This window comes from Lemur catta, chromosome 4, assembly GCF_020740605.2.
Source record: "Lemur catta isolate mLemCat1 chromosome 4, mLemCat1.pri, whole genome shotgun sequence".
NCBI classification, from domain to species: Eukaryota; Metazoa; Chordata; class Mammalia; order Primates; family Lemuridae; genus Lemur; species Lemur catta.
Window position 1 is genome coordinate 70,079,230 of NC_059131.1, and position 16,307 is coordinate 70,095,536.

Sequence of the window (16,307 nt, forward strand, 5' to 3'; positions counted from 1 at the left end):
GTTTTCGTTACTGTTTTCTACAGTAAATGTGCTATGATAGCAGATCCCACCTGTAGAAAGGCCTGCCTTCACCCTCACATGGTGCCCCTGACAGAGGCTTTAGGCAAGGTGGCCGAGTGCGGGGTGGCCAAGTGCGGGGCGGCCACATGGGGAACATTCTGGGCCACACACTCAGCATCCCTGGAGCGGGAAGCCTTGCTCTGAGCCAACGTTTTTCTACAGTCTTGCTCCAGGTACAACACATCAGCCAAAGCTCCTTCAATAGTAGCTCCCGTCTCCTGCCCCGGGGGCAGCATTTTCAGCAAGGCCGCTCTCCCCTGAGCATCCTGAGGGAGGAGGGGAGGTCCTGCAGGTGATGGCCTCTGGGAGTTTTAGGCCCATTGAGGACCCTGGCTGGGGCTGCTGTCTCCCACTCAAATTGGAAGCAGCTGCTTCCAGGTGTGTAAGAAACTCCCAGATGCGTAAGAACAAAATGAAGAGGTGCGATCATTTATATTCAGCTTAGAAAATGATAGTCCAAATGCAGATTGGGACCAAGAGGCCTGTCTTCCTGCCAATTTCTACCCTAAAAAGAGGGTATAATTTTTAAGTGGAGACAATCCTGGGGGGAATGGGGGCAGGGTCGGAAAGAGCAGTCTGCTGAGCAAGGTTGAGCCATGAGGGAGGGGTTTGGACTTGATTAAAGACTAGGCTGACCTGGCGGCCTGGTATGCCTGGGACAGTCAGGACAGTACCTGTCATCCAAGCTGCGCTTTTAGTGGTACCCCTTTCACTCTCAAGAAAGTCTAGGTTTGGAGGATAAGTTCTGTGATCACTCTATTCCACAGAAGAGAGGCAGTTAGGCTGGAAATGAATGCAGAGTGACATGTAGGATGTGGAGCCCCAAGAAGGTTCATTTGGCAGTGCCTGGAGGGGAGGGACGGGGGAGAGGACCAGGCTGGTTCATTGCCATGAATATTTAGAACTGCAGGTTGTTGGCGATGTCCACTAATAAATTTGCAAAGTATAGATGTTGGAATGGTCTTTGGGGTCTTCTAATTTACCTTCTCTTTTACCAGAAGAAGACACTAGGCTAAAAGAGAAAAAAGTGACCTGCCCAAAGTAACACACTGGTTCCTGGTAGAGTGGGGACTAGAACTTGCCCCTCCTGGATCAAGCCCAGGTGCTCTTTTCTGAGACAGAGGGAGAGGTTGGCTCTGGAAAGGCTGCAGAGGATAATAGACTAATGGGTTCCTGCACAGCAGGACAGGGACACAGATGCGCCACAGGCCGCCCCACGGTCCTCATGCTGGGGTGGGGAGGACAGAGACTGGTGAGGTTTAGACTTGCTGAGCGTGCTTGGACCTGAGGCTGGGGCTTAGGCGGCACCTGGAGTCCCCGGGGAGTGTGACTGGAGACAAGGGTGAACAGGTCCCCAGGGCAGTGACCACAAGGGACCAAAGAGATTACCTGGCAAACAGAACTAAGAAATGGATAAGGACAGAGCTCAAAAGTGAATGGGGCCAAATACGTAATTTATGGAATCTAAATATGTTCCAGAGTTCAAATAATAGTGAAATCTCACCGAAAGGCAACTCCTAATAACAGTTGTCTTACCCCTGGGTACCTCTTCCCTGGCCCGTTCCCCGGGCTCCTGTGGGGTGTGCAAACCTTAAGTCAGTAACAGCCTTGAGCTCTGCTTGGCAGATGGGGAAATTAAGTCACAGAGAAGTCGGCTTCCCCTCGTCTTACAGTGCCCTCAGCAACAGGGTGTGATTAACAAGGCAGCCGCAACAGTACTTCTTGTGGTTCCCTCACAGTCTCACCTCCTGTGTGCTCTTGTGGTGCAGGGGTGGGGTGGTAGATTTTTCTATGAATTCAGTCACCTGAGTGGACGCCCCAGGAAGAAGCCCAGATCAAGAATCTGGGGACCCTGGTTTTCTGGTCCTAGTTCTATTTCCTGCTAACTACCTATGCAATGGTGGCTAGTCGCTTCTCTTCCTTTCTCTCCTGCTCTTCCTGGTCATCAGATGAAGGCTCTGGCCTCCACCATCTGCAAAGCCTCACTGTTTCTGTTTTCCTGGGGTATCTGACCTGGGCCCAGTGATATGCTTAGCTGTGTGTTCATCTTTTGCACTTTTTTGGTGGTCAGTGTGCAGAACGCCCTCACAGATTAGAACCAAATATTCGTCTTCAGGTCTCAATTACCTTTGATAGTGCAGGGATACAGCAATATGCATGCAAAATATAATTTTTAAAAATGTCATATTTGGCCCAAATCTATATGTTTTGCCTTTGCCTCCAACCAATTTTCACGAGCTTGACTAAATCTGTAAGTTTATTGCAGACAGTCTGCACAAGTGAATAGCTCACCAGAGCAAACATACAGTCATCTGACTGTAGTGAGGAACCTGTGGCCTTCTAGTTTCAAGATTGTTCTTTTTAAACACCAGTGGAGGCGAGGAAAGCTCCATCTTTCTCTGCTGCATCCCTTTCAATAAAAGGATTTGTTCTGTAAAATTTGGATTCAGTCAAAAGGCTGCCGTCAAGGATCTAGAATGCCACATGTGGCCCCAAGGCCGCAGGTTCCCCACCCCTTTGTGGTGGGCTACACACCATTGTCACACCCACACGGTGCCCTCCAATATGCAACATTAAAAAAACCTCAATCTCTTGATAAAAAAAATTATGAAATAGTTTCAGTATATGTGAATTGAGAACACCTATTTATTCAGTGAAACTTCTTTGATGATGCCTGTTCAAATATCTGCAAATATTGAGAAAACACCCACAGACGTCCTCGGTTACTGTGGCCACACAGTCTGCAGAAACCAGAAGGGAAGACACAAAATACTGAATGTCACCGAAGACCATGCAGAGTTCAGGACACCCCAGGCCATCCTAACCTTCCTCTCCCAACCCTAAACCGCTAGTTTCTAACCAGATATGCTAGACAAGCCGGGACAGCAGGAGTGTGGGCAAGAAGTGAAGCTGTGGGAGGAGAGGAGGGCTTTGGGTAACATCTTTTTCCACCCTCTCACTCTAGACATGAAGGGTCTGAGAGAGGGTCTGCAGCATCCCAAGCTGTGGAGGCCCCGAGGACAGCTGGAAGCAGTCCTGGAGGTGTGGTTGCCTGCGGTTGGGTTCTGCGCTGGGCTCTGAGATGCCCAAGTAACCTCCAGGTGGGGCTCACCCGCAGCGCCAGGCAGGGCACAGGAGTTTCACCTCCTGAATATGGGGGAGGGAGGGATAGTAGGAGAAGATCAAGAGAGAAGCAAGAAGGAGCAGATGATAGATGGCAGGAGAAAACGCCAGACAGAATGGGGGAAAGAGACCCTGTGTCCTTGCCACCTTGAACAGTGAGTAGGGTAAAGAAGTGCGTGGGACCAAAGAGCTGCTTCAAGGTCACAGAAAGCCAGGCTGCACCTGGTAGGAAAGGTCCTTGTGGAATAGGGGGCAGGGAATAAAGAATCAAGTGTGCAAAAAAAAAAAAAAATCCTCCAAATTCCAAGAAAAGCTCATGTGCCCAAATCTGTGACATTCCACGTCAGTGCATTGCACACTCAGGACTGTGGTGACTCAGAGCTCCCAGATGACCCCAGTACTTGGTGTTGGCAGCACTTCTTTATCATAAAATTAACATCACTGAAAGCTTAAAAAAAAAGAGACAGACCAAAAATATCACATCTTAGGCAAATGAGTTGAAAATCCCTCAGAGTAACACCTATTTTTTCCCACCCATTTCTAAAGTCAGAGGACACCTGCTGAAGAAACTGGTGTCTAGGTAAAGAAATGCAATTCCTAGTACACGTACACGTGGTTTCTTGATGGTGCAGAATTGAAATGACATCATGGAAATGCTTGTGGCTCAAGGTCAGTCTGCACAGTTTCTAGGTGAACACAGGAGTCTCAGGACTGGGAGGAAAGTGTGTGTGTGTGTGTGTGTGTGTGTGTGTGTGTGTGTGTGTGTGTACCTCCGTGATCTGCTGGCGCCTACTGCTCTCTGCCTTTAAAGACAAAGTTTTAATTTAATTCATGGGGCTGCTTGCCAAGTTTTTCGTTTGGCTCACCTAGGTGTGCAACCTGAAATGTAGGTTACACCATTTGGAAACGCCTCTGCTCCTGTCACTTGGAAGGAAATAAAACAATTGTTACTGGGGGGAAAAAAAGGAATGTGTCTTCCACTCAAGGGCAAGGAATCGATGACATAAGATGCTCATTCCAGTGGTTAATATGAGCAGTCTAATTTGTGTAGCATTCCCTATGGTGACAAAAGTAGGAGGTGGCAGACTGGGGACGCATGGAATCCTTTGTCTTAATTAAAAAGTATAGTGGGAGACGTGGAATTTGGCCAAGCCTCATAAATCTGCTAAAAGAATCAAGACTCTGTCAGATAAGTTTAAATAGAACCAACGGAGCCCTCTGGGGAATTAAATAGATTCCCTGCTAGTAGTTGACACCCACTCTCCTGTCACTTTCCTGCACTCCACAGACGGCAGTTGTGCTCATTAACCGGCAACCCTCCTACTCACTGATGACAAGTTTATCCCCACGGAGCGCAAAATTCAGAGATGATAAATCTACTCCCGCTTGTAAAAATGAAACTCTCCTTGGGGCAGTAAAAATGCTATGAGCCTTTAGGAAATAAGTTCTTTATCTGATAACCTACCTTCATTAACAAAGCCTGGTCCTCTTGGTCGGGACAGCTCTTCACTGCCAGGGAGAACTGCTCTAAGATAACTGCGAGGCAAGAAACAGAAATAGTCAACGACCTCACTTCAGACTCTGAGCACCTCTGATACGCAGGAGAACATTATGGTTATAACAGACACACACGGCATGCTGGCCACCCTGCCTCGGGGGGAGGGCCGAAGAGTGCCCCACCCGTCCCCCGCGTGGGTCAGGGCCCGCACACAGTGACTTCTCCACACGATCAGCTGGGACAGCCACATCAGAGCGCAAGGCCATTCCTATCAGCAAAGCTCCCCCCTAAACTGCAGGAGGACCTGGGTTCAGCCCCCAGGGGGGCCCCTATTGTCCTCCAAAGACCACACTATATCCCTGTTTCCTGTGACGTCCATCCTAAGGACTCCATGTGCCTTTGTAAATTTGGCAGAGCTACGTTTTCTGTCTCCATCTTCTATCATGATTTCCATGGCTTTGACTCGACTCTTGGTACAAACATGATATGACCCCAAGCGCTGACTCAAGCAAACCCCACAAACTCCCCAAAATATACCAAGTCGTCTTTCTCCAACCAACCTCCTCCAATAGAACAGTGGAGAGAAACCCAAGGTTCACAAAGAAATGTCTTAACCATCATTTAAATTGGCTAGGAAAGCTCCAGGAATGTTAATGCAGACAACGGACACAAATCACACTCCCCTTCTCCATCTCCGTGGCCAGGCTCGCACCAAAGGCCCACTTGTGTGAGCACCGATTTAGACTGTGGTCTAAATAAGCACCAAGCCACAGCCTGCCTTCCCTGCACCCCGTGTTGACTATAGTTTCACTCTTGAACATGCTCCCACGACTCCTTGCCACCCTCAGATTTAAGTCTGACAGACATTAGGGCTTTTACTAAGTTAACCAGTCCAGACTTTAGCATTTTATTGCTACATTCCAAGCTGCATTCACTCTTCTGTGATAACCCTTGAGTGCTGCCTGCTGGGAGCAGTTCTACCTCTCACCTTTGAGGAGAGCAGAGCTCAGCCCTCCACTTGAACACCACGGGCCCGCCCATCCCACCGACGGAAGCCACTGACCACCTGGGTTCCCCAGCCTCCACAGACCCCACAAGGGTGAGCAGAGCTAAACCCAGACTCCAGATGGAGGGATGGGCTGATTCCACGGCTTTAACCCCAAGCATGTCTGGATGCCATGTTTATAAATACAGATATTTTAAAGAGAATTATATTAGCAATAAAGAATTTTCATCAAGAAAACATTGGTAAGTTTTTTTTTTTTTTTTGGTCATTTTCAATGTCACCTGTAAAATACAATTCTTTAAACCATTTTCATCTCTGACTAAATTACTCTGTGTATTCTCAACTGCTATCACTTGTATCCTATGCTGATTACTTCCTCCAAGTCTAAATTTTTGCTCTTAGCTAGTCAAAACATGCTCAGGATCAACGCAGTGATCAACGCTGTCAGCTTTACACACACTCTCCATTGTATGTATCCATATTAATTACATAGAATATTAATTGCTTAATTCCATAGAATCTTCAATTTAACCTTTTTTAGAAGACTGAACTTTGTCCATAAATGGGGCTCAACAGAAACTTGTGGAATGAGGGAAGAGCCCAAGCTATGCCGAGTTTACACAAATGCATTTGCCCTCTCCCTTTGGAACACATCAGCCCAGGGAAGACCCTGGGGGCAAGACCTCTGCTCCCCAAGCCTGCTGTCAGCTCCATTGTGGACTTGTGCTGTGGCCTGGTTTGGTGGGATAATGTACTGAACTCTGACTATTGTCTGAGGATGAGTGAAGAATAATCTACAAATTCAGGTGCTAGGTTTTCTTTAGATTATCTATTTAAAGGTGGTTATTTTACTTGGCAAAGGTGTATGCTGTGACTTAGAATCTTACTTGCTGCAGTTGGTGGAAATCAGTGCCCTTGCCCTGGCTTCATTAGGGGGCTGCTCAATTCTCGGCCTCAGCTCTCTCCTCTCTGTGGGGACCCCACGTTCATGCCTCTAATTGCCCATGCACTGGATTCCACTGTGGCACTTTTAGTTGTTCACAAGACATGACACCCAGTTCAGGTTACTTTGAACTCTGTATGTCCAATCCACACCAGTCGACTTCCACGCCAAGCCAACCCTTTCCTGCATTTTCCCATTCCTGTGTGACGGTCTCCACCAGCCACCAGGGCTCCAAGCCTGTATCTTTGATTGTTCCCTCACGTCACCAAGCCTGCTGATGCTTGCTGCACAATACACTCCTCTCCCACAGCACCTGTCACTGTGATTCCTGGAGAACTTCCTAACTGACTCCCCAGCCCTGATGTCCACTGCTGCCACCACACTGAACCTGGCACTGCTAGAGCCCCCAAGCTTGTGGCTGGTGTTTCCCCTCACCTCTCTAAGGTTTGCCCCTCTTCCCCGGTGCAAACCACCCTCTCTGGCAGCCCCTCACCATTCATCCAAGGCTTGGTCCCCAGGCCATGTAATCCCTCCCTGTTTCCCTCCGGTCTGCCCAGATCCCAGCCTTCTCCTGGGCACCGCAGGTGGAGTGGTGGCCGGCACAGGCTCAGAGTCAGACAGACCTGGCTTTAAATCTTCATGCTGCCACTACTGGGCACATGACCTTGGACAAGTCACATGCCCTTGCTGGGACTCTGGTTCCTCCTCAGTCCCATGCAGAGCCTAGCGCTCAGTGTCAGAGTGGGTGTGGGGACTAACGGAGGGGCTGCAGGGGAAGGAATGATGCCGGCACTGAGTCCACACTCTGTCTCGTGCTCCTCTCCCCTCTGACCCTGTTTGATGCCTGGGCATGACACATGACACATGGGATTTCACCTCTCCAGTCTCTGGTTCTTAGGTGTATGTGCCGCCCTGGCCTCAGGACCTATGTCCTAGCCCAGACTCTGTTCTGTCCCCAGCATGTGCCCAAGGCCATGACCCTGTTTTGTGGGACTGGACTGAAGAGCATTTGTAGGAACACACAGCCACACAGAGGGAGTAGTCCCCTGACGCTGGCTGAGTTTCATGAGGCTAACATCCTATGACCCTCTCTACACAGACAACAAAAGCCAACCTTGGGAACAGAGGCCCGGCAGATGAAGAGTGCACCTGTGTCCTGGCTGTCTCTCCCCTACCTGAGGTGCCACTGTGGCACGGCTCTTGCGCCAGCAGCGGGTCCAGCTCGCACTCCGGCTCCTGCAGATCCCGGCAGAGGAGAGGAGGGGGCGAGCTTGGCTAGGGACTTCTCTCTACCAGGCCCCTGCGGCCACTTTCCCTGCGACCTTATTCACTGTTGACTTGTGGGGAGAAGCATCGTGAGTGACAAGTTGACATTTTATGTCCCTCTCCCTCCTCCCTCCCTGACTTTAAATAGGAAAAAACACTCAAAATGAAAGCATCTGTGGTATCTGCCTTCCTCCACCTTTGCTGCTGATTCAAGGCCCTGACTGCCTCGTGAGAACAAGACGCACAGCCAAACAAGTGCCAGCCAAACCAGGGGGCTCGCTGGGGACACGGTTTTCCCTAAGGGACTCTGAATGGAATCATTTTCTTGCTTCGCCATCTACTGTTTTAACTGCCCTTAAGCGTTCCAGCCCTGCTCAGGGTAGCAGTGGGAGGCGGGGGCTTCCCCTGTCTGAGCAGAGGTAAGTCCTCCTGCGTTGGACCTCTGCACCCGTGTGGGACAAAGACAGGGAGAACAGGAGACTTTTGGATAACAAGCAGCTCTGAGGTTGGGGGGGAGGCGGGGGGCAGAGAAAAAAGACCTAATTCAAGTAAAAAATGATTGTTTGGGAGAAAAAAAAATATGGACCAGAGTGAAACAAACGTTTCCCCTTCTGGGTATGGGCTGCCATGGCTTGGAGGAGCCTGACGGCTGAGGACGGCTGGGCCAGGCGCCCTTCTCTGGGGCAGCGCCCCCCCTTGCTGAGGCTTCAGGAGCTGCGGGTCCTACCTCCCCTCGCTGGCCTCGCCCCGGGAGCCTTGCGGGTCAGGCTCCCCTAGCGCCCACACCAGAGGCTCCTGGCCAGGGGCCCTCCTCACCCAGGACTCCTTTCTCCACCGAATCTGTGCCACAGGGTGGGACACAGTGGCCACTTTCCCTCAGCCCTCTCCTGTCACCTATGTGTGACAGTGGTGCTCTCAGCTCCTTTTGCCACTCCAGGCCTCTGAAGTCCCCCGCCCACCTCTGCTTCACAGCATAACAGGGAAATGTTGAAAGAGAGAGAAACAAAAGGGCTTCGTTTTACAGAAAGAGCTCTAGCTTTGTTTTCAAAATCAACACAGAGGATAAACAGGGGCCTTGAACTTCTTGGCAAGTAGCAGTCATGGTGAATCCAGCCTCCTGCGCGGCGAGCTATGTGGGGTCTGTGGAGCTGGCCCTGGGGGGACCTGTATGCGAGGGCCCAGCTCACTGCCCTGTCCCCAGCCTGCTCTGCCAGGGCTGCCGGCTCACGCCCTCCATTCCAGAGAGTGGCAGAGCATGGCGTGTGGGGGCCTCCTCTTCTCCACCCCCTTGTCTGCGAGTCCACAGGAGCCAGGGGCGTCTGGTCTCCGGCAGACAAGCTCTCGGTCTATAACCAAGTCTCAACATGTTTTCTGCCCCGAGTGCTGGGGTCTCAGCACTTCCCAAGGCACAGCCTCCTCTGGGATGGAGACGGGGCATTGCTTCTCCAGTGCAGCCCCCCTTCCAGCCCCACTGCCACCACCACCTGGCAGGTCTTTGTTCTCTAGCCCGCTGGTCACACTCACTTGTTTTGGTCTCCACCCTCCACCCATCCTCACCCTGGGTCTCTTTCTCCAAAGCACATGTCCCTGAGGCCAGGAAAATTCCCCTCTTGGGAGCCAGGGTGTGACGGTCACTCTCCAGCAGAGGCCCAGCTCTGTAACGCAGTGGCCAGCAGACCCACGACCCACCCCAGCCTGCTTTTTCAGGCTTGTTCTGGCTTCTCCTCCAAACACTTCCCTTCTGACGAGGCAGGCCCCTTGTCACCCCCTGAACAAGCCCTACACTGTCTCACCTTTGCCTCTGTCCACTCTACAGCCTCTTCCCACCACACATGGCCATGTCCCAGCTTTGGGATCCTATGTATACTTCAACACCCAGTACTGACGGGTCTTCTGGGAAGCCGTCTGGGGGCTGGGCCTGTGCAAGCGCCTGTACCTTTCACAGGCTCATCCCAGTCCACACAGTGAGGGCACCTGTGTTCACATCTTATTCCCTCTGCTGATTGAAAAGCCTCACATAGTTCTGATAACCTAAGCCCTACATCTTGCAGATGGGAGGTACTGAAAACCTTGCAGGTGAATAAACTAATTTCCCCCCACTCCTTTGAAACCCGTAAGAAGGGGACCATGTTGATTGAGACGGTACTTATCCAGGCAGGCAAAACGCCAGCTCAGCCAGTCCGGGGATGAGAACAGTAATGGGTCTCGCTGGCATCTTGGAAGCCTTGATCCTAGTCTACACCATGGGAGAGCCGTGGGTGACGGCCGCCAAGTCCTCCATGGGAGCTGTGCCCAGAGCGGGGGGGTGGGATGTCTGCAGGGGCCAGACCCTACCTGCAGTGTTCTGGGCCTGGAGACAAAAGTAGCTTCTCTCTCTCCATATGCCGGGCACTGCACCCCAAGACACTCACCCTCCTTCTTAGGGTTCAGTCCTCCAAAGCTGGTTGCTAAAGGGAGCATCTGTGGCCTTTGGCTCAGGCACAAAGTCAGGAGAGGGAGCACAACAGCCACCCGTTTTCCTGGAAGGCAGAGTCCCTTCCCCCTGGGGCCAATGTGGCTGTTCGCTCAGTAAGAGATGGGGGCACAGCTCATCTGGGCCCCTCTCTGGGCCATGTGGACCCCCCTATGCAGGGAGGCTGCCCTCCCTCAGGTGGACAGGGCACTCGCTCCCTCATCCGACGTGGCCCCCCCGCTCACCACGGCTGAGGCTGCTTCCTGGGGTCCGCTCCGGGCTCAGCCGCGAGCCAGGTGCAGAGCCAGAGGCGGCAGCTGCTACCACTGCATCTTCTGCCCGGTGTTGACACCACCAGCCAGCACAAGCCTTCCCCAGGGGACTGCCCCATCCCACCTGCAGGTCCCCTCACACCTGCCTAGAAGGAAATCTCCAATAGTGGCGCTGAGTTGGAGGTCACCCCCCCACCACTGTCCCATCGGGGGAACAGGAGTCGACCGCTTTCAGAAAACAAAAAGCTGTGAACTCCGGGTGTCGCACTTAAATCAGGAAGTTAAGGGACAGGTTTGCCGTGAGTGATCGCCTGGGGTATCGACTGGTTCTCCACTCTGCAGGGATTCACCTTTCACCTTTCAGTCTAACAGGATGCTGGTGCTCGGGGCCTGGATATCTCTGGGCCCTGCAGGCCCCTCTGCCACACACCTGCCACGGTGTCCGCACGTGTGTGTGTCCTTGTCCCCCATGCTCCACACATCCGAGCTGAGTTGGATCCAGACCTCTGGTCTCCACCTTGGTGCCAGGACTAACCCTTCCCTCATCACTCTTGGCTTTTGCTCCAACCTTGCCCTTCACAGCCAGCCACCCTAGATGCCCTACAGACTCCCTCAGCCCCACACCTCCAGAGCCCAGCCCCCGCCTGAGCCTGCCGCCCTTGCTTCCCAGAGCACCCCCCATTTACCTGCACACCACAGTGGGGACAGCCTTCCCTAAGCCGTCCCCAGAACCCCCACTGAAGGAGGGAGCTGACAATGAAAGCCGCTGGCCTTGGTACACAGGCCCCTGGGACCCTGACGCTCGTCCCCACATTGGCCCTGCGCACTGGCCACCCCCAACCATAGCACCTTCCCAAATTGTTCATGCACATCATGCCTCCCTCCTGGCTCTTCCTTCTGTTTGCAATGCCTCTCCACCTGCGTGACGGGCAAATTGTACCTGCCCTTCAAAAGGCAAGGTCTCAGATGCTGCTTGCTCTGCCTGGGACTTTGTGGGGAGCCACACGTACCCTGCACCCCCCAGTCTGGCTTATGTTGCTTCCATGTTCTCCCAGGGTACCTGGTCCATGGGAGCTCTCGTCTAGTTCTCACGAATGCTCCTTGGGAACAGGGGCCATTTCTTACTGGATCTTTTATTCCCAGAGCTTAACATGGCCCCTGGCACATAGTAGGCCTTCAGCAAATGTGGGATGAGAATGGGTGGTTAAGGGAGCGAAGGAAGGGTGTTCCACACAGGGACTGTGTCCAGAGGACAACTGAGCTGATGCTGCATTCAGGTGGGGCAGCTCCACAGTTTAAATGCTCCTTCTTCATGCAGCAATAGGAATCTGGGAGACGGAGCAAGTCTCAGTTTCCCCAGAACATCCTGCTGTTTTAGTCCCACAGTGAGGCAGCATCTTGATTCCATTCCTTAGGACCAACGCAGTCTGCATGCTTCTCGCAAGAGGAGAGAACAAAGCAGACTGAGGTCAGCTGCTCACAGCTGCCACTGGTCCTGTGCAGCTGGGACTTCAGGCACCTCTGGTGCTTAGAACAGAACCTAAAATAGCTTTTTCTAACAATTATCAGAAAAACTCAGCTACATGCCCACGGCCAGCTGGAATAGGCTTGCATAAAATTTAATTTGTCTTAAATTACTCAGGACTGAAGAATGATAAAATATGCACAAGGCAAGGAACTCTACTGTCCACTCCACCAAGGAACTGTTTAACGAACTGAGAAACAGCTAATTTTGAATATTTTTAAAAGCCATTTTTCCTGCCATGTTATTGACTAACTTATTTGATTCTTGCACTTTAATCCTCCAGTTTCTAGTAAGAATTGGTCAGAAGCTCTTTTTTACCGCATTCTTGGGCACAAGAATGTTCACCTATAATTATAAACATCTACAAGAATTTCTTTATTTTCCAGGCTGCCAATTAAGAGAGAACTTCTGAGTGATTTTCAGGGGCAAAAGAGAATCACAAGAGATAGCTTCACCAATCTCTACTTACACTAATGTTAAATAAAATTTCCCCCTTAAGTATTCAATATCCACCTTGATACACCAGATCAGGGGTTCTATGTGTCAGTAGATGAAGGTGAACTACAGGTGAAAACCTCACTTTTGGTTCTCTCGTGATCATTTTCCCCATCTAACATTCTGTGCCACTTTAAATAAATATCAAAACTTGGTAAACGATTATATCTTTGAGAATGAATGCTTCTTTTTTTTTTTCTTTTCGGTTCTCACGTTTCTGAGTAAAAGCCATCATTTTCAAGTTAATAGAGCATTATGTTTTCTCTGCAAATAAAATCTCATAAGTCATAAGCAAAGAGAGAGGTAAATTCATAAAGAGGAGACACAGCACTATTTTTCCTCCTGGCACTTGGGATCTAAGATGGGTTAAAAATGATGTTTTTATCTCTGGTGATTTATCAAACTTGAGATTTCACAAAAGATAAACAGATGCACTAAAGAAAGAATACATCATCTTAATGCTTCATTCTGACACTTTTGGTTTCTAAAAAGCATGTATCTTAAAGATCTCTCCTCCAAAAACTCAATAGTTTTCATGATTTACACATTTAATTCCTGTTTTTAAGACTCCCTGAAATGAGAACATGCCAAGGAGGCACCTTTAAAGAAAATGGTTGCATTTGAAACATACAGATTATTTATAGACAGAAAACTCGAAGAGCTGAAAGAAAATCTGGTTGTCAACAGACAGTTGCTTTTTCTATGTTTTTTTCTGTAGTTCATTTTGGTTTTTGTGTGGGTGGCTCATGTGAACTCAAAGGTTATTTGCTAAATGTTTTGTGAGATTAGAACATGCTGTCCTTTAAAACCTAATTTTAAATTTATGTTTATTGCAAATAAGTTTAACTTTACAATATGTGGTATGGAGTAATATTTTTAATCTAAAATTGTACCTGGAATTGCTATGATAAATCAAGAGCTCCTATGCTTCTATTTTTATTCATAGTTTAGAAAGTCTCAATCTTATTTCTAGTGGAAAACTCCTAATACAGTATAAAGTTGCTCAGGGCAAACTGTTTCTTTTTTTTTTTTTTTTACTTTTTCTGTTACTTTTGCCCATTAATTTGGGTACTAATCTAACCTTATTTTGAAACCACTTAGGTATTAGAAGATGTGAAGTCAGCATGGACTGCAGACCAGATCTTTGCAGTATATCATAAAAGATACAATTTTTCAATCACATGGCAGAAAACAAAGGAGCAAAGATATGTTTAAAAAGTGGGGAGGACTTATTTTATTTTATTTTATTTGACTTTTCAGCAATGCTGAGCTACCAGTTCAAGTCTAACAAGCACTGTGGGCCCTGCAACGAGGGCAGATAGTCGAAGTCTGCTGGGATTTGAATCTTCCTTCTGCCCCTTCTAGCTGTGTGACCTTGGGCAACTTCCTTAACCTCTCTGTGCCTCAGTTTCCTCAGATGGAAGCTGGGAAGATAGTGATTCTTTCCCATTGCCTACTGGGGGATTAGAGTCACCCTGTCCATAGCATTTTGCAGCAGGATCTGATATGCTGAGCCCTCCCTGAATGTCGGCTCCCCTTGCAATTATATGGCCTTTCCGCCTGTGTTATTTTATTTAATCCTCACGGAAACCCTGTGAGATAGAAAAAAAAAAAATAAGAAGCATTACTCAGAGGCAAACCTAGTAAGAGTTGTGAGAAGCAGTACGTGCCAACTTTAATATAGGAAAGTATATGTTAAACAAACACACGAGAAAAACTTCCAACAGCTCAAGAATGCCAGAATTCCTATTTTCTGGGATTCCTCTGTAGGAAAGAAAGCCCTCAGGGAATGTGGTGGATGGGGTTGAGGGGGACTCTGATGTCTGTCTGAGCAAAGCCTTAGAGTTAACCAGTGCTGGGGCAAAGTCACAATGCCACAACTTATTTGTGTATGTGATGCCAGGCAACTGTTCACCCCTCTGAGCCTCAGTTTCCTAGATAAGCTTTGCGAGGTTGTTGCGGAGATTGAATAAATTACAAGGGCCAAGCACTCAGCAAGGCTTTGACGGCTGTGATCACTACAGTCGGCCAATATACAGGGGAGCAGAGGGTAGTGGCATTTCACTAGCATCTGGGTCAAGTACAGCCGCTAAATTCTGTTCTTAACAGCCCTCCATGAAACTTGTAGAATTCAGGAGTCAGACTTGGCTTTTTCCTTTTTTTCCCCTCTTCCCAGTGCAAGAAGTCCTCAAGACATGATAAAAACTACCTCATATATCATCATCTCCTTCAAAGGAGAGTGAGTTAGTAAAATCTCTCAAGACAGCCTTCTTCAGTGTCAAGCTGCCACTTTCTGGGGTGGTGAGGGCTCTCAGGGGTTCTGCCCCCTAATGAGGACAGCGCGATAGCGCTTCTTAACAGCTCTTGGGGTCCTAGGGCCCAGCCAATCCAAACCTCAAGTTCACCTACATGGCTGTGGGAAGATGGCCAGGCTTCGGGAGGAGCCCCAGCATTGACGGATGGACACAACCTGAAGGATGTCAGAGAAGAGTTCTTCCCAGAGATGCTCTCTCTCACTCATGTTCCCAGAGGAAGAGTGGCTAGGAACATAGTAGGACATTGGGCAGTCTATGTCCTTAAACCTCTTTTCCCATGTCTCTTTGCTGATGACGCGCAAAGTTAAACAATTGGCAAAGTTGCATGCTCTGCCAAATGTTTACTACTGCAATGCTTCAAGTTCAGTCAAATTTTTTCTCATCTTTTTTTTTTTTTCTAAGAACCATCCTTGGTGTTAGCATGAAGTACCCCCACATTTCTGCTTCTAGTGGTCTCTGTTTCACAAGGTGCCTCCCTCAGACTTCCTTGTGGCTGCCACCTTCCTCGCTCTAGCTTGAAGCAGTATTACGCGGGTGTAGTCAGAAGGCGAGTTCTCACTTTTGTTTCCCCCCATATCTTGCCAGCTCCTAGGTTTCCAGACCTCCAGCATCAGAGACCAGGGGTCCCTGGACTGCCTCGACTCCTGCAGAACATGCAAGCTTTCCTCCCACTGCTCCTAGCCACAGTGCGCTCTGTGAAACAGTGACCCTCAACTCCCACCTGCACCTTTTGCTCACAGGTACTGCTCAAAGGTCTATCACATTCAGCCATGTGACTGGGATGGAGAAAACAAAGCCAAGGACATTCCTACTCTTCCCCAACGTTGGGGCTTGCTGGGATCCTGCAGCGAATTGTATCTGCTGGTTCTCTGCTCACTAGACCACCTTGCTGGCTTCCACGGCCCACACACTTGATGGGTGTGAGACAAAGAGAGTGCCTGGGGCTCCCTCCCTCCCTCAGGCCACCTGCATGGGGCCATACTGAGACTCTTCCCACCGGCAGATGGGTGCCAGTGGGAGAGGAGGAACACAGGTGTCACTATCGACATGGTACCTTCAGTCCTCCCCCTCATGCCTACCTCCCCAGGCCTCCACCTCCAGCAGTAACAGCAAAATGTTGCAGAAACTCATTACTCAAAGAAGCAGCAGCTCTGACTTGTGACTTCTGGTTCTACCCTAGGTCAGGTGTGCCTTCCTGCTGAGAGGACTCAGGGTTTTAGTTGAGTGTAGGGGACAAGTACCCAGATTTGCACAGGGACCCTGCTTGACGCTGTGGCATTTTCTTCTTCTGAGCTTGCATAATGTAAAGCACATTCAAGGAGGTGGCAAGTATATTCCCATAATTTCCTAGA

The 16,307-nt window shown here is 49.7% G+C and overlaps 1 protein-coding gene across 4 annotated transcripts in view; it reads right to left on the reverse strand.

Moving 5' to 3' along the window:
• ACOXL (acyl-CoA oxidase like) overlaps positions 1-16,307 on the reverse strand; it is a 299,186-nt gene that overhangs the window by 51,350 nt on the left and 231,529 nt on the right. For 3 of the 4 annotated variants that reach the window (XM_045550091.1, XM_045550092.1, XM_045550093.1), the window contains one exon: positions 4,649-4,719. The exons of the other annotated variant lie outside the window; for it this stretch is intronic. In XM_045550091.1, coding sequence (XP_045406047.1) covers positions 4,649-4,719 — 71 coding nt within the window. The remainder of the gene's footprint in view (positions 1-4,648; positions 4,720-16,307) is intronic. 4 annotated transcript variants of the gene reach the window in all.